This window comes from Malaclemys terrapin, chromosome 24 (genome assembly GCF_027887155.1).
Source record: "Malaclemys terrapin pileata isolate rMalTer1 chromosome 24, rMalTer1.hap1, whole genome shotgun sequence".
Lineage (NCBI taxonomy): Eukaryota > Metazoa > Chordata > Testudines > Emydidae > Malaclemys > Malaclemys terrapin.
The window spans coordinates 16,933,803-16,951,334 of NC_071528.1; the positions used below are offsets into that span (position 1 = coordinate 16,933,803).

The 17,532-nt window shown below is 54.4% G+C and overlaps 1 protein-coding gene across 2 annotated transcripts in view; it reads right to left on the reverse strand.

Moving 5' to 3' along the window:
* ARHGEF18 (Rho/Rac guanine nucleotide exchange factor 18) overlaps positions 1-17,532 on the reverse strand; it is an 83,498-nt gene that overhangs the window by 46,823 nt on the left and 19,143 nt on the right. For both annotated transcript variants that reach the window (XM_054013418.1, XM_054013416.1), the window contains exons 3-10: positions 16,960-17,462; positions 12,906-13,110; positions 11,955-12,069; positions 10,580-10,637; positions 9,961-10,005; positions 9,506-9,586; positions 8,903-9,008; positions 8,042-8,195 (exon numbers count right to left, since the gene is read on the reverse strand). In XM_054013418.1, the coding sequence (XP_053869393.1) occupies positions 8,042-8,195; positions 8,903-9,008; positions 9,506-9,586; positions 9,961-10,005; positions 10,580-10,637; positions 11,955-12,069; positions 12,906-13,110; positions 16,960-17,462 (1,267 nt within the window). The remainder of the gene's footprint in view (positions 1-8,041; positions 8,196-8,902; positions 9,009-9,505; positions 9,587-9,960; positions 10,006-10,579; positions 10,638-11,954; positions 12,070-12,905; positions 13,111-16,959; positions 17,463-17,532) is intronic.

A 17,532-nucleotide genomic window follows, 5' to 3' on the forward strand; every position in this document is an offset into this window, starting at 1 on the left:
CTCGGACAGGGCCAGGTGCCCCAGAGGGAACGGGCAGAACAGGGAACCATCCAGCGACCCCCCCCGGCCCCCGCCCCCAGCCAGGGGCGTTTGGGGAACGGCTCCGCCCCCCCCCCGGGCTCCCCCTTTCTGCTCTGCAGCGGGTCCGAGAACTTCCGGCAAACCCACAATCCGCCCCCCCCCCCGAGCCCCCGCCCGCCGGGCCAGGCTGGTCCCTTCCACGGGCGGGCTCGGGCCCTCGGGCCCCCGGGCCGCGCCCACTGCAGAGCCCGCGGGGCAGAGCCTGGGCCCGGCCGGGTTCGCGACGAGCCCCACAGGCGGCTGCGCTCGCGGGCAGTGGGCGGGCGGCGGCTGTGGAGCGCGAGGCCGGCGGCGCTGACACCCGCCCCCGGCACTTACCGAGGGTCCGGGGGGAGCCGCCGCCGCCGCCAGGCAACAGGAAATGCCCCTCTGACCCGGAAACAGAGCGCGGCAGGTAGAGGAGCCGCACTGCGCATGCGCCAGATGGGGGGGGCTGTGCCTCTTTCACACACACACACACACACTGCAGGCTGGGGGGAGCAGAGGGTGTGACTGGGGGGGGTCTGTGATGGGGGGAGCAGAGGGTGTGACTGGGGGGGGGTCTGTGATGGGGGGAGCAGAGGGTGTGACTGGGGGGAGCAGAGGGTGTGACTGGGGGGGGTCTGTGATGGGGGGAGCAGAGGGTGTGACTGGGGGGGTCTGTGATGGGGGAGCAGAGGGTGTGACTGGGGGGAGCAGAGGGTGTGACTGGGGGGGGTCTGTGATGGGGGGAGCAGAGGGTGTGACTGGGGGGGATCTGTGATGGGGGGAGCAGAGGGTGTGACTGGGGGGAGCAGAGGGTGTGACTGGGGGGGGTCTGTGATGGGGGAGCAGAGGGTGTGACTGGGGGGGGTCTGTGATGGGGGGAGCAGAGGGTGTGACTGGGGGAGCAGAGGGTGTGACTGGGGGGGTCTGTGATGGGGGAGCAGAGGGTGTGACTGGGGGGAGCAGAGGGTGTGACTGGGGGGGGGTCTGTGATGGGGGGAGCAGAGGGTGTGACTGGGGGGGGGTCTGTGATGGGGGGAGCAGAGGGTGTGACTGGGGGGAGCAGAGGGTGTGACTGGGGGGGTCTGTGATGGGGGAGCAGAGGGTGTGAGTGGGAGGGGGGTCTGTGACTGGGAGGGGGGAGCAAAGGGTATGACTGGGAGGGGGAGGTCTGTGATTGGGGGGGCAGGTTAAAGTCAGGCCTAAACCTGGAACCCCGAGGCTCGCAACAAGCCAGGCCTGTCAGTGATTCCCCACCACCACCACCAATGCTGTGGGGTAGTGTCCGTGGCTGGCCATGTCCCCAGCACATCAGACCCATTGCAACGGTCTCTAGGTGCTGCCACAATATAAAATTTAAACAACTCAGCAGGTCAGCCTCCAAGAAGAGACCCGCGTCTACACTGCGGTATAGCACCTGTGGCTGGCCTATGTCAGCTGACAGGCTCAGGCAGAGGCGCTGTAAAACTGCAGTGTAGACATTCAGGTTTGGGCTGAAGCCAGAGCTCTGGGACCCCTAACTGAGATAGATTTGTATAAAGAGGCTCAATATAGCAGTTTGCAAACCCCGTGGGGAGGTAGAGCAGTGGGCCCAGCTGCATAGATAGATTCAGGGCCAGAGCTGAGATGAGCATGCAAGCTGTGTGCTCAGACCAAGGTTCCCAATCAGCAAGATGCTTTGCACTGTCGTTTTCCAGCACACTGGCTTTCATGTGCTGCGTAGGGGCACCCTAGCTCTGTGTTCATTAAGCCTACTTATCAGTGACATGCAAGACAGAAGGGTGAGGAGTTCTGGTCATTCTGTGAGGGCCATCTCAGCATTTCTTTCAAATACTCCCTTCAGGAACTGAGGAGGTTGGCCTCCAAAGCCTGTGGGAAGCCAGGATCTGTAGGGAAAAGAACATCGATCTCATGGAGAACTGATCCCTGAGGGGCTTCTCTGAACCACATCAACACCCTTTCTCCAAGAGGGTGCAGGTTTAGAGCAGCAGGTAATGAGGGCCCATCCAAACTCACAAAGAATCCCTCACAGGTAAAGGAGAGGAATCCACAGGAGACGCTATTTACCCCTTCTATGGTTCCCTGACCATTTCCACTGGCCACTGCTCACAGTCTCTTTGCATGCTCAGACAGCAAGTCAGTTCCCTCTTCAAATACTTGAAACAAGAGCATTTGTTTTTTTATGAACATTTGGCATTTTATAAATAGGACCAATAACTTATTTGAACCTAATCCTAGGGATGGATGACAAAACTTTCTTCCTCTCAAAGAGCTACGTGAGCTGTAGGAGCTTATAGATAAACAGAATCTTCACCAAAGGGGCTTTCCAGAAGCCCTGCCTTTCATCAGCAAAAGTCTGTGATTAGAAAAAAATAGCTGGGCTTGTAATTAATGGTGTATAATACCTCGACTGACAGCTTTAGCAAGGTAGTTCATATGTTTGTGTAAAGATCATTTAGGGCGTTACATTAAATGTGGTATTAAACTTATGATGCAATTTTCCATTCAATAAAGACAGCGCCAAAGTGGTATTTGAAATCTTTGTCAGCTAAGACAATTGCAGCCAGGGACAGGGCATCCTGCAGCAATGGAGAAGTTTTTCAAGCAGAATTCAGCTATGAGTTACCGTGTGTCCCATGCAGCCAGCAGAGTGGAAGGCATTAATATGAATATGTATTTCCAAAGCAACTATTGCCATAGAGGGAGACATTATACAGTAAAGTAAGTTTAGTTTCCGCATTTGATGCAGAGCTTGTATGCTGTATTATATGAATGAATACGTTCACTCTGCTGGAAATAAAAACAATCTATTTTTATTTTTTGCATTATTGAGAAGGATTCTGACAAGCAAGCTAATCCTTTGATTCCAGTATCTGGCTACTAAAATACCCTTAGGAAAAAAAAAAAGCAACACAAGCTCATGTATTCAAAGCAAAATAAGTTTAGGGTCTCAGCCTAGTTATCACCGAATCAACACACTAAAATCTGGAACTGTCCAGGTCTGCTCAAGAGAAGCCCAGGACTGCAAAACTAGGATGTCACTTGCATGACAGGATTTGGCTGTGTCAACAAAGCTGTGCAGGATTGACTGCAATGATGAGGAGAGTTGGGTGCCTCAGATGGTACTGAAGTGCATTAGCAAAACTGTGTAGAAGCACAACTGAGAATGAAAATACTGTCCTTAACTATAAAGTCCATTTGTTTCTTGTGAAATGGTTCCAAAGCTGCATATTCAAGTGGATGAGACACTGCAGTATTTTGTTCAATCACTGTCTATGCTCAAACGCCATCCTACAGTGAACAGAGCATAATTCACCTACAGCCTCATCTTATCATTAACAACATATTTTCTTCCCTACTTGGATTCTGAACTGATCAGACACAAAGTTCTGAATGTCAATGATTAAACACAGCCCTAAAAGACATGAGACACTTAAATTCATTTTGCCATCAGTTTTGTCAAACTGAAACAACGAACTCTCCTAGTTATTTTCATAATACTAAGTTCAGTTGTGACGGACCAGATTCCAGGAGGGGACCCAGACATGACAAGGACTGAAAATAACTGTGTCTGGCCTAATGATGAGATGCAACTTTTTCACTGACCTTAACAAATGCAGTCCTGCCCTACTCATATCCATTCAGAACACTGCTGTAAAGATCAGTTTCCTAGCCCTACCTTGAACATAACATCCCTCTCTTTGAATCCCTCCACTGTTCTCTGTCTCTATCATATCAAACAAACTGCTTGTCTTGACTTCCAAGGCCCTTCATGACTTAGCACCACCCTGCCGATCCTCTCTCATTCACTATTCAAATGTCGACTCCCACCTCTGATTGGTCCAGGATGCCAGCCTCCATCACTGACTAGTTAAATTTTCAAACACACAGGCTGCCCTTCACACTTGGGGCATGTTTAGACCGCTGGTGTGCTGGGACCACTGCCTATCATGCTGGCCTATATAGTCTCTGTTTCCTTGTATTCCCACGCCCTGTCTCCATCTGTCGGCTCTTATCTTATACTTCGATTATAAGCTCTTTGCAGCAGAAACCATCTTTTTGCTCTGTCTTTGTACAGCACCTAGCCCTTTACTGGGGCTCCTAGGCTCCGTGGGAATACAAATAATAAATAAAAATGAGGATGCCATTTGGGGGTAAACAGAAGGCTGTCATCTGGTGACAGAATCATCCTAAGAAACAGACTGTATTTGTGCTTCATTGAGATGAGATTCATACGCAAGTGCAATGCAGCCTAGACCGTGTCAGCAGGGCTGGCCCTAGACCAAATGGTGCCCCAGGCAAGGAGCGTCTTCAGTGCTCTCCCTTCACTTGTTAAACTTTTGAATACCTTATTTTTTATTGTATTTGTAGCCCAATTCACAACTTTGATGAATTATTTGCATGCATGATTTATCCCTGTCATATAAGACAATCAATTTGCACGCAAAGGTCCAGGACATTCTAGGAGGTTAGTGAAAAATGAATCCACCTACAGAATACCTGAAACATTTTACTTCAAAGATTCTATTTTCCCTTTTGACACTAACAACAAAAACAGCCCCCTGAGCCCGGCGGCCCTCCCACCCCAGGCAGTCGCCTGCCCCTAAATCCAGCCCTGCGTGTCACTATAATTTTTCAAAACTGGCACAGGAAAAACATGTTATGCTGGGGGCCTGGGGGCATCTGAAAAACATCAGTATAGAGTGTGCACATCAACCAGTTCAAATACTGTGTCACCAAACCCAAATGAGGGTTGGCTAGTGACAAAGAAAACAGCATTATCCTTCCAATGCTGTTTAATAATCTACACGATAAAACACTTGTTATTGGCACTGAACAAATAGGAGATAGGGAACAACCCAGACATGTCATCAAGAGAAGCTCCATCAGTCTCAGGCCTGCTTATCCACTCCCCAGGCAGGGGAGATAAGATCCTGGAGCTGTCTCAGGCAACGGAGGGAACAGGATCCTGAAACTGTTCCACAGAGGGGCAAGTAAAAAAGCAATGCTGAACTGCAAGGAAAAGGAGATGAAAAGCGAAAAGGAGAAGCACTGAACAGAGTCATCTGACTGCAAAGAGGCAGCCTGCCCCCTTTCTCTAAACTCCTGGTGTTGCAATGAGCATCCACTAAGATGCAGATATGTGGCAGCAAATTCCCAGTTAGGTTCCCTTCTGGAGTCAGCTTCACAGATTGCTTGAAGTCTCGCCTGGTTCCGGCCTACAGCAATGTTAGCACAGTATCACCATGGCCTTTCGTGGGCTCTCTGGTTCTGCTGGTTGTTTTATTTGGACTCTTGTCGGTAATTTCCCATTCCAGATGGGATTCCCAGCACATTTATCACTGTCACCATGTCACAATAGCCAAACCTCCCCTCTCTCTTTTCCCTAAATAGAAGCTTTTAGGCCGCACTCTCTCTTTCTAGAAATGTCAAGTTTCAAGTTTGCTGCTGGCTTTCAGAGTCCTCTGGCCTCTGTCAGGGCTATTAGCAGAAGTTTCCTGTTGGAATTCACAGAACTCAGCCCTTTTCCAGGCCAAGCACTGCCTGCCTACATTAGCTTACTGGTGCTGCACTGGGGAGCCCAGGGCAAAAATGTGCAGACATCAATATATTAAACAACTGGCAAGACGAGGGGGTCACATTAATATGTCAAAACCCAAGCATGCGACAAAGAAGAGATGTCTGAGCCTGTTTTCTTCTTCAGAAATTAATTCACCACTAGTGAAAGATGCTGGCCCAACAACCCCAGAGATTGATGGCCACAGAACAGGTATAGCATGGGTCAGAGCAATGCAAGCCTCCTTCACCAATATTCCTCAGCCCAGCACTGGGGTCTAAACAGGAGTTCATTCTCCAAGATCCTTTGAGTCTCTCCACTGAGAGCCAGCAGGGGGTCAGACTGGGACAGATGGGCAATAGTGATATCAGGGTGAAAGGCTTTATATGCCATTGCTGATACCTGAGCCAGCCAGTCCCCCAGCCTTTATGATTCACGAGGGTTTAGTAACACACTAGTACATCGAATCTCAAAGAGGAGAAGAGCTTCCCTGAAATCTGCAAAGTGCTTTGGCCACAGTTATAGACTTCAGCATGTCCCTGGCAGGTAGATCTCCACAGACCCTCTTTCGTATGCCCATGGGACTGAGGGTTGCACACTGCCTCACAGAGCCTTCGACATGTAACCCGTCACTCATCAGGGTGCAGAAAAACCCCCAATGGTCAAACCTAATCCACTAGAACAGAGACAATCCTGCTGTAACACATTCAATGGCAAACCCTTGGCTCCCTTCCATGGCACAGCCGAGTTGGAGAGCTCTACTCCTGGCAGTGGCTTCCTGGGATTCATCTAAACTCCTGTTACATAAACATTGGGAGCATGTTTATGAGAAAGGATTAAATTAGACACACCGCCTTTTCCATGCTTGAGAATGGGGGCTGTCTCCATCTAGACTCCAGTGTTGGGGTCACAATTGCTGCAGATGACCCACTTAGTTTGAATCCTAGTCAGTCCTGCTGGCATCTCACTTCTAAGGGCTTGTCTACACTTACAGCACTGCAGCAGTGCTGCTTAGTGAAGACACTGACTATGCCAATGGGAGAGCATCTCCCGACGGGGTAGGTACTCCACCACCCTGAGAGGCAGTAGCTACGTTGACAGGAGAAGCACTGTCTACACCGGGGGGGGGGGGGGGGGCTACCCACCTCACCTCCCTCATTAAGGGACTTTATACCATAGGGTGTCCCTCATTCCAGGCATGGCTGGTGGGATCTCATTCATAGATTCATAGATTCTAGGGCAGGAACTGTTACGTGTTTGTGCAGCACCCAGCACAGCAGGGCCTGGCCTCTAGGAGCTACCGCAATACAAAACAATCAGAGCCTGTGTTACAAACCCGGCTAAAGGCCCTATACGAGCGGGTCCGCCTGTGTCTGTAAAAGCCCCTGTTACACCTCAGAGCCAGACCGAGGCGCCGCTAAGGAAAAGATGTTTCCCATGGAGAGCACATGGGGTGGCCAGTCCTTTCCTCCCCCTCGAAAGGTGTTACTGACCTTGAGCACCTCTGAAGATCCCTCGCTTGGGCGTGAGCTTTGCCAAGGGGCATGGGGTGCAGAAAGAGAACCTGCCATTTCCAAACTCCTGTTGCTCCTTCTGGCAGGCCAATGTTCTGCAGTGCCCTGAGCAGCTTCACCCGCGCACCAAGCATGGGGACAAGGCCCAGGGGTGAGAACATGCAGTAGGATAAAGTCCTAGGTCTGCCCAGCACATTCCACAGAGGAGAGCCCTCCCCCCGCAGCCTAGGGATGTTTTTCCCTCTCTTTAGATGCACTGAGCTTGTCCTGCCTCTGCACAGTGTTAGCGCTCTCCATGCAGCCCCACAGGGGAGGGCCAAGCCCCAGTGTGTGTGAGGTGGGAGGGAGACAGCATTTCACTTTGGCTTTGGTTAACTAAGCCCTGGATGGTTTTTTGACTCCCCATGTCTGTTCTCACATCACGTGAGGAGTTGAAACATCTGTGTCTCTGGGAAGGAAAGACTGGGCCCAGGCAGCCCAGCGGGGCTAGCCCCAGGCAGGCCCAAAAATGCTCTCAGGGCTACTCCGGAAGGACAGAGCATTTCCTGACCTTCCCTTTTTTGTTAATATAAAATGTAAAGGAACAAATTGACCCTGAGCCCTCCTTTGGGAAAGAGACAGGAGATGCCTGGGCAGCTAAGACCAATGAGAATGAACAGGGTGCCATGCCCTGGGAGTCTGGGAACAAAGCAGCTAGGCCAGGCTTCCTGGTACAGCCAAGCCAAGCCAAGCCAGGCACAGATGGGGGAGCGGGTACAGCCAAGCCAAGCCAGGCACAGATGGGGGAGCGGGTACAGCCAGGCCAAGCCAGGCACAGATGGGGGAGCGGGTACAGCCAGGCCAGGCAGGAAGCACAGCCAGGCCAAGCCAGGCCAGAAGGGAGGGTGGGTAGGTACAGCCAGGCCATGGTATCAGCCATACTCACTCAGGCACTGCAGACCATGTTTATTCACCAGAGGTTTGGCACACAGTGAACAGCTGGTGAAGCTGGAGAAAGTCCCTGGCGCCAGCTGGTGCCCATTGACCCTTTTCCACTTTTGGCTCTTTTCTCTCTCTTTTTGTTGGTCTTTGTTCTTACCCTAGAAGGGGGAAAGCAGTGTCATGGCATAGAGTAGCAGGAGTTCGCTATGGGTGCGTGCGCACACACACAGAGCTGACCCCACACACACACACACACACACACACACACACACACACAGCTGACCCCTCAGCAGGGACGTTGGGCTCATTAGTGCTAGTTCAATTGTGGGGTTAGTGCCTGGCCCGAATGTGTTCCCCAGGGACTGAGACAGCCCCAGAACCTCTGCAGCCCCACTAGGGTGGGTGCTCATGTGACTGAGGGCAGGATGCAGCCTGTGTGCAGCAAAACATCTGTACCACACCCTAGAATATAAACTCACACCTGCTCCCTGCCCGGGGGGTGTTGCCTGGGGATGGGCTGTGCTCCGGGCGGGGTCCATGCACTGGAAAGAGGACAGCTTCCCCAGGGCAGCCCAGCAGCCAGCCCTGCCAGACCCCTCCTCACCCTTGCCCCACACAGGAGGCCGTGCTGTCACCTGGAGGAAACATCCTCCCTGATTGGAACTCCCCGCACATTGGGCAGCCGGGACAAGTCCTGAGCAAATCAGGCCCAGGGAGCGACACTCCTAGCAGGTGGTACTAGGGACAGGGCTGCTGTCGTGTCCCAAAGCAGCCCTGCTGGACCCTACCCTAGAGCCAGGGGAGCTTACATCCTGTCTGGTGACAGTGCTGCAAGCCCCTCATGGGTTCCGGTTTTCTCCCTCACCTTATCCTTCTGCCAGGACCCGGTGACGCGGTTCCGCAGGGAACTCAGCCGGCGCTTCACCTTGGTGCCTCTCTCAATCTTGTCACTCTTCCCATTGTCCTCAGCCCTGAAACAAGCCAGGAAACCGGTCTCATCCAAAGGGAAGGCAAGGGGGGCGGGAAGTGCCAGGGAAGCCCTGGGACAGGTATGTGCCCCACGCACAATGCCCCCAGGAGAGCCTCCCGATGGAGCTCGCTGTCAGGCCCCCGCAACATTGAGTTCCCCAAATCTCATGAGCATCAGGTTCTGTGCGAGTCGCCTCCCACATCTGCAGCCTTGTGGTGAAGGTGCTGAGCTCTCCAGGGACCTGGGTTCAAGTCCCAGCTTGTTCCTGCATGTCCTTGGGAAAGTCACTTCCCCTCCGTGACGCAGCACCTGTCTACAAGAGGAGGAGAGTAACCCTGCCGCCTATTTGGACAGTAAGCTCCTTGGGGCAGGGGCTGCATCTGTGCATCACCCAACACAATGGGGCCCTGATCCTGCCTGGGACAGCTGGCTGGGATGCCTGGATAGGTGGGGAGCTGGGATGGGGACATGGGGCACACTTGCCAACAGCTCACTTACTCATTAGTCAGGAACTCAAACCAGGTGAGGTTCTGCTGGGATTCGTTGCTGCCCTCAGCTGTGCAGGCCCTTTGCTTCACCCTGCGCAGGGGAACAGGACAAGGCATCAGACTGGAAGGAAGAGTAAACTTCCCCAGAGCTTCTGAAGGGAGCAAGTTTTGCCTGTCCAGGGGGACCCCAGCAGGCGCTGCCCACCCTGTGGAGGGGTTGGTGTGGGGCAGTTTCCGTGTGGGTGCCTGGCAAGCCCTGCACACCTGTTCCCAGGTTGGTGTTGGGGCCCATGTACACTGTGGATGTCAGCTCCCAGGAAGGTCTTGGGGGGATCCTGGTGGGCCTTGTGCACTCTAGGGGGTTGTTGCATGGGAGCTGTCCCAGGAGGCACTGGGTGGTAGGACAGCCCATGAGACTAGTCCAGCCCCCAGGTGACAGGTCCCCTCTCCCAGCCCCACACTCACCCATGAAACTGTTTCAGCTCCTGCAGCACCTGCTGGACGATCAGCCTGCCAGGGAGAAGAAAGGGGGTTAGGAAGTCTCCCCACTGGCCGCTGCTCCAAACTCCCACGCAGGCCATCCCAGGGCAAGATTCATGCCTGGGGATAGCAAGAGCCCTCGTACCCTGGTGACTAGGAAGGAGCAGCTGGTGGAGGGCAGGGCTGCCCAGAGGGGGGGGGGGGCAAGTGGGGCAATTTGCCCCAGGCCCCTGGCCCCAGAGGGGCCCCCACGAGAATATAGTATTCTATACTATTGCAACTTTTTTTATGGAAGGGGCCCCCAAAATTGCTTTGCCCCAGGCCCCCTGAATACTCTGGGTAGCCCTGGTGGAGGGAGCATGCCAGGTACAGAGACCTACCTACAGGGCCACACTGTGCCTCTCCCAGCATGAAACACCAGCTGTTTGGCTGACAATCTCAGTGAGCCCAGGGCGCATCCCAGAGCATCCCCTGGGACCGAGGCGCGTCCCAGAGCAGGCACTGCCACTGCTCATGGCACCGCCGTTTCTTGCTCTCTTACAGTTAGAGGCTGAATCTGGATCCCCAGCAACTCAGAAGAACATAGAGAATCACTGACACCTACACATGGTCTGGGGCCACATGGTCCTTTTCAATCGTCTCCAGCACAGGCGGTTCAAGACCTGGAACCCAGGGAGAACATGGTCAGTGGGGATGCCAGTTCCCTGGCTGTCCCTTGGCAGAGTGTCACATTTCAAGCTAGGTACAATTAACCCTGGGCCTGCTGGGCTCCCACTCTCCCTTTAATGGGGAAGGAGGGTCGCTGTGGAGTCTGCCTTGGTTTCCCAAGAAGGTGTCCCTTCTTAGCTCCGTTCTCTGCTCTGCCTCCTTCACATTCTCCTTGAAATCGGAGGGCAAGAGCTCAGTTCATCACATATGTGCCAAGCTACTTGACCTCCTGCACTACTTCTCCAATACATCCTCTTTCTGCTCCCTCCCCGTCTCTTCCCAGCTGAGGGCCGGAGATACATGCAGATTGCTTGATGGCAGCCTGGTGGGCTCATTAATGGAGGTTTCAGCAGCAGGCTCCCTGGGTGTGGACAGAACAGAGCTCCTGCGAGCTGGGAGGCTTTGGAGGTGACAGGCCATGGTCAAATCCTGGTGTTCTCGTGGGTTCCTCATGCTTGCGAACGAGTTTTGTCTCGTCACCCTGCTCTGAAGCAAGGGGTTTCTGAATGGGCAGGAATCAAGGGCAAGGGGCTCTTTCTGGGCAGGGATTGTGTGTCAGCAGCTTTTCCTGGGGAACTTCACAAAGGGATCATAAACCCCAATAGGACACCCAGCAAGGCGATGGTCAGTTCTCTCTCTAGCCTGCCTCTGCTTTCCTAAAGCCCGTCCAATCCAGGAATGAGAATCTCTGTGATTCTGCTCTAACGGCTGTGCCCTGCCTTGGTTTATCCCATCCCAGGCAGGCTCAGTACTTGCTGGCTGCACTTCACGGGCCGTTCTGGACGCTCGGTTACCAGGGGAAGCCTGCACTGTGCCCCGCAGGTGGGACTGAGGTTCATGTACAGACGGCGTTGTTGGGCTGCGGCTTTCTGTCCATAGGACACTGCTTGTTGTTGTGTGCAACCAGGGATCCGACACCGCACCCAGCCACGGACACGTTCTGTGGCAGTGTGTCATTGGAGACAGCTATGACATCACATACCATGGTAACGGGGGCATAGAAATCCCTTAGATCAGACTCAGGGTACGTCTACACCGCACCCGGGGCTGTAATTTCTGGCTTGGGAAGACATAATCACGCTAGCTCTGACTCAGCTAGCATGCAACAAACAGTGTCGCTGAAGCTAAATGGGGAGCGTCATGGGCTAGCTGGCCGAGTCCATACCCAGGTCTGCCCAGACTTCAGCATTCTCCACAGGGTCTCCTGCTAGCGCACATTCCTAAGACTACGTCTGTACAATTAACCTATTTCATGCCAGGCATTTACTCACCTTTGGCAACTGGGAGCAACACCTCCAGGTTGTGAGAGATTCGAGGAGAGGAAACCTTGTCGCAGGCGGAAGGAACAGACTTTGACCTCAGTCTCTTCCCATTGCTGCCATATTCCTGGAAAAGACAAGAATCAGCAACGTTTCAGGGGCACGTGGTTCACTCCGGTCCTGAGCACCTGCAGGGCTCTGCTGATGACCCCACCCCACCGTCTTGGTGGAAGTCACAGCCAGATAGTTACCACACAGCACAAATCAGGGCCTCCCTTCAAAACTGATTACACTGGAAACAAACCCCGGGAATAGGCGGACATCCCGTGCCACCCTTTGGTATTTAACCAGAGTTATGATCACAGCACACGCTGGAAAACCCATCTATTTTCTAGAGTTTCTAGGGAGGGCTGAGGGTCTGGGCTTTAGGATGGCGTGGAAGAAGTATATGCTGCTGTGATATCTGTTGTCTACCGGCTGGTTCCATGCTAGGGTGCCTAGAACTTTTGTACAGGTGTCCTTTTTACATATAGTGAATAGAAAGAAACAAAGATATTGGGTGGAGCTGCTAATCAGGAGACCTGGGCTCTGTTCCTAACTGGCTTGGACTCTCAGTGACCCCTGCATCAGGTTCCCCATCTATAAGATGGGGGAGATGTCCCTCCTCTCTGGGGCTCTGATGGGGTCTGAGAGCCTCATGGCACAGAAGCTGCCAAGTGACCCACGTTTTTATTATGCAGGAACATGTGTCCGTGACCCCTCGGGGCCCAGGGGCTGGAGCGGTTTGTCCCAGAGCAGAGCGAGGACACAGTCGAGGATTCACAGGTGCCAAGGTCCCTGGGGGTAGTGCTGTCAGGAACAGAGCCTGGAGGGACGGGGCACAGGTTGAGCCTGCGTGTCCTGCAGTCCAGCATCTCCCCCTCCCCACAGTGTGCCACGGGCACGGCTTTCATGCCCACTCACTGTGTCCTCGTGATCGGGCACGATGGCGAAGTTCAGATGCAGGGGCTCTATCTCCACTTTTATCAGAGTGCTGCCATGGCCTCCCCAGGCCTCCTCCCCAGCCGTGGGCAGCTCCAGGGACACACAGGAAGCCAGGCAGGGCAGGCTCCTTTCGAGCTCTTCTTGCTCCAGGTCACTGGCGATCTCGGAGGCATCCAGGCTTAGCCTAGTTCAGGGAACAGAAACCAGCTTAGACCATGGGAAGGCAGCAAGGGGGTCAACAGAGGACACCGGTCCGTGCCCTCCTCTACAGCCACCTGTCCAAGGGCCTCATCCCCAGGGACAGACAGGAAATCCAGGCCCAATTCTGCACCAGACACGTCTGTTCCACAAAGGTTGTTGGCCCTCAGTGAGGGCCCAAGCCAGTGATTCATGCCGTTAGTCTGTGGATGGTGGGCAGAGGCTGGCTAAATAAAACCACACCTGCGTCCCCATTCTAGGGGATGCCAGCTGAGGACAAGAAAGATCTGTTACAGGCACAAACTACTTTGGACAGCAGCCTGGGGGTGACAGATAGGGCAATTTCCTGCCATAGCCTGGAAAAAACGTATTTGTGAAGGTATAAGGGACACAATTCCTTTGGGGTCTGAGGCCTGCAGCTGGCTACCTGCAAGTCCTGCCCGCTGCACCTGAGAGGCGAGCAGAAACTTAATTAGCTGATCTTTATAAGAGAGGGAGAGACTCCAGAAAGCTGAGGGGCAGGGGCTGTGTCCCTAACGGACTGCTGCTGGAGCCATTGCAGAAAGGAATTGCTCCAGAAACCAAATGGGCAGAATGGAGACTGTGGGAAGTCCTGGATTATTGAGGCTCTGAGGTCAGAGCCAGGAATTTTGAGTTGCTGAAGGTATTGGTGTGAGGGCCAGACGTGGGGAAGGGACCACTCCGCCTGCACAGACTTTGAGGGAAGAATCCGTGAGGTCTGATTTGTTTTGTTCAGAAGGGTTAAAATAAACAGCAAACCCAGCTAGAAACTGCTTCCCTGGGTTCTCTGAAGGGAGCTCAGACAGAACGACCCCAGACAGCAAGCTGGCTCTCCAAGAGCAAACCTGGCCTGGTACGTAGGAGGAGGTGCTATAAGATAGGCCCCAACCCTTCGCAGCACTGAATTAAGTTTAAGTTATCTGTGGGGTAGAGTCCACTGTATTGAACGCTAAGTTTATGGATTATTGGGGAATTGGAAGCAACTTCTCTAAGGGGAGATGTGGCCGAAGTAAACCTTGTGAAGTGCTGTGCGCCTCGAAGGTCTGTTCTAAACAACGGGCCAGACACGGAGGCTCTTTTGGGACAAAGTGAAGTGGGTTTGGGGAAATGAATGTAAATTCACACCACCAGACCCAGCTGTGCCTTGAGGACAGAACCACTGTCTGCTAATTACTACCTGGAATCTGAGGAGCTAAAGCCTGACCTGTAGAAAGCAGAGTGTGACCGATTCATGGTGGTTCTTGTTTTGAGCTAAAGCCGTTACTTGTAGACACATCAAACCCCTGGGGGTTTGAAGGACGTCCACCAGCTGGCATTAGGAATGATCTCTGGTGAGCTCATTAGCATGCTTGTGGGCTCGTTTCGTGTTTTTAATACGTTTTCTCTGTACTGCTTTCACCTTAGAACTAGACGGATGGAGAGAGGGCGGGTGGAGGACCAGGGTAGATGATGCAAGAGATAATAACTACGCTACAGCTGCACCTTCCAGGGTTCCGGTTACACTGTGTAACTCAGAGCAAAGCTGGAGTGATCTAGAGAGTCCCTACGATCAGAGGGTGATGATGATTTCTCTAGAGGCTCCAGCCCAACTTTACCAGCCACTGTACATCCCCACCCACAAAATGATGGGGGAGCCCATGGTAAGCATGGATGGCATCTGTTATGCCCAGTCCCAGTGCCCAGAGCTGTGCTCTCTGTGGTGCATTTGGTGCATCACTCTAGAATTTACAGATGAGCTTTTCCAATCATCAGCATGTCCATGACCTGCCCCTACCCCGCAGGGCAGACTGTGCCAGCAAACACTGCTGAGCCCTGCCCCGCCCCTGTGAGGTTCTGGAACAGACACGGACAGCTGCCCAGACAGCATGGCCTGACTCCATTTGAATGCTGTACTCCTGTTGGCTAAAACTCCATCGAGATCACATCGGGCTTTCCCTCTGAAAGCCTGATTTTGCAGGCAGGGAGCCACTGCCGTGAAGCTGCCCTGTAAACCCTGCTACCACCCACTTACAGTGGAAGCTGCTAAACAGGCAGGACAAAGAAATTCTCATTCGGGGCCACGGGCCAGGATAACTCTCCCGTGCCCCCCAAGGCCCTGGGGATCCCTAGCGTGCTGAGGGAAAGCACTGCCAGGATGCCAGCCTCATAGGAGCGAAGTGATGAATAGAGACCAATGGAAAATCTGATGCTACCTTTGGGACCTCGGTGCTGATCCTTGTCACTTGGCTCCTGCTAGCCAGACACATTCCCCTTCTCCACACGTCGTAAATCACCCAGAAAGGGGACTGACCAAGGCCGTGGCTTGCTGCCGGCCGCCTGCGCACTAGCTCCCAGGCTCCTGCCACAACTTAAGCCGTGAACGATACACAGCACATGGAACAACAATAGGTCTTAGGACCGAAGCCTGCGCCTGATAAAGAACTGCCAAGATCTCAGCCCAAGATAATTCCAGGGCACCTTATAAGGAGGAGGAAATAAAAATAGTCGTTGCTGGCTCACAGCTCCCTCCCTGCCGGCAGACAGATCGATATGTTCATCCCAAGGACACACAAGTTCACAGAAATCCTGCCCAGAGGCCTGTGTGTAACAGAGCACACGCGGAGGCGGCAGCCCCAGCCCTGGCTCAGCCTTACCCACTGAACATCCAGCCACAGGAACCCTGAGGAGGATGTGGCTTGCCAGGGAGGGCAGAGTCAGTGCTGGGAGCACATGAGCAGCTGGTTTGGCAGAGCTGCGCACCCAACACCTTCTCCTGCTGGCACGGCCGGAGCGGAGGGGACAAGGATGGGCTGGTGCCATTCTCCAGGGCTCCCCCACTGGGGCAAAGGGATGCAGGCAGGGACCCCACTCACCCCAGGAGGGGAGATCCCCTTTCCAGCTCCTGGGCCTGCTGGGAAGGGCCTTCTTGCTGCTGCTGCTGCCCCTTGCCAAGCGGCTGATGGTGCAAAAGCCTCTCCCAGCCCCCCACACCCAGGCCTCCTGCAAGAGTTTACATCCCACACACCACAGGGAGTGGGAGGCTTCCAGGCCTCCCTTGGCAGAGGCTGACTAGGGAAGGGGACCACCCAGCAGCAGAGAGAGATCTGGGCTGCCTGCGCATTCCAGCCAAAGCACTGCACAGGCCTTTGCGGCTCTGGGTGGGCCGCGCCAGCCAGCCTCTTGCAGGGGGAGGAGCGGAGATGTCGGCAGGGAGCAGGCCCATTGGATGGGTGGCTCAGGGCAACCCGGGGAATTGGAGTCCTTTGCCCGAACGTTTATTGGGGCTGGGGTGTCCTGGGGCAGAACAGAGACGGCACAGTCACTGTCAAGCCAGCAGCTCCTCCCAGCCTGGTCCTGCCACCTCCGACTAGAGGGGAGCTTGGCCCCAGGGCCCAGTCTGGTGCCTGGGGTGAACAGCCACAAGCCAGCGCTCAGCTCTGGGGAGTTCCGGCTGGGGAAGGAAGCAGCATCTCCCTCAGACACTGGGCTTACAGCAGCTATGCTGAAAAGCCTGCTCGGGACGTGGGCCCGCTTCAGACCCTTGGGTGCCGTATGTAGCCACAACATGAATAACCAAGGGGAAGACCCAGAACTGCCCCCTTCCCAATCGCGGGAAGCCCAGAAGTGGGACACTGGCCCTACCCCCAGCCTAGGGGAGTTTTTTTGTCACACAGCAAATGCAGGTGCATCCCAGGCCGAGGAAGCAGCAGCCCCCCCTCACCTGCCGGGGGCTCGAACCCTGATTCCAGACGTCTGGAAAGCTGCCATTTCACCACATCCTCTCTCCCTCCTTCCCCCCACAGGCCCCACACAAGCTTGGCTGAGCCTGCCGTACCTGCGCCCGCTCTCTGTAGGGGACACGGGGCTTTCCCAGCTGTGCCTCCGTGAGGTGGACATGGATCTCATTAGCGCGGGGAAGGACTGCTCATCCTCCTGCAACTCCAGTCCTTTACCCTGCTCTGCCAGGCACCCCCCCACAGGGGGGCGGTCCTGGGGCCCTGCCCCACAGGAGCAAGCAGAGTCACTGTTCAGGAAATGGCAGCTGGCCTCCCTGGACTGCACTGAGCCGGAGATGGGATCGGGGCAGGCAATGCCCACAAGCGTTCGCCCCAAGCCTCTAGGCTTCTCTTCCGGTACAGGACAGCTGGGTGCCGCCTGGCCTGTCTGTTCTGGCAGCATGGCCATTGCTGGAGTCACGCCGGCCTCTGGCAGGTTCGGCAGCCCCAGGTCTCTGTAATACTCTGTGCCGTGGAGAGCGAAGTCTATGGAGAGGAGATCCTCAGTGCTGCTGTGCACATCACCCATCAGCGCATCCGGCTCCGGAGACGACGAGTCTTCCTGCCAAGGGAGCAACAGCTTAATACCTTGGGACGAGACCAGGCAGAGCAGAGCAGAGCATGGCTGGGGC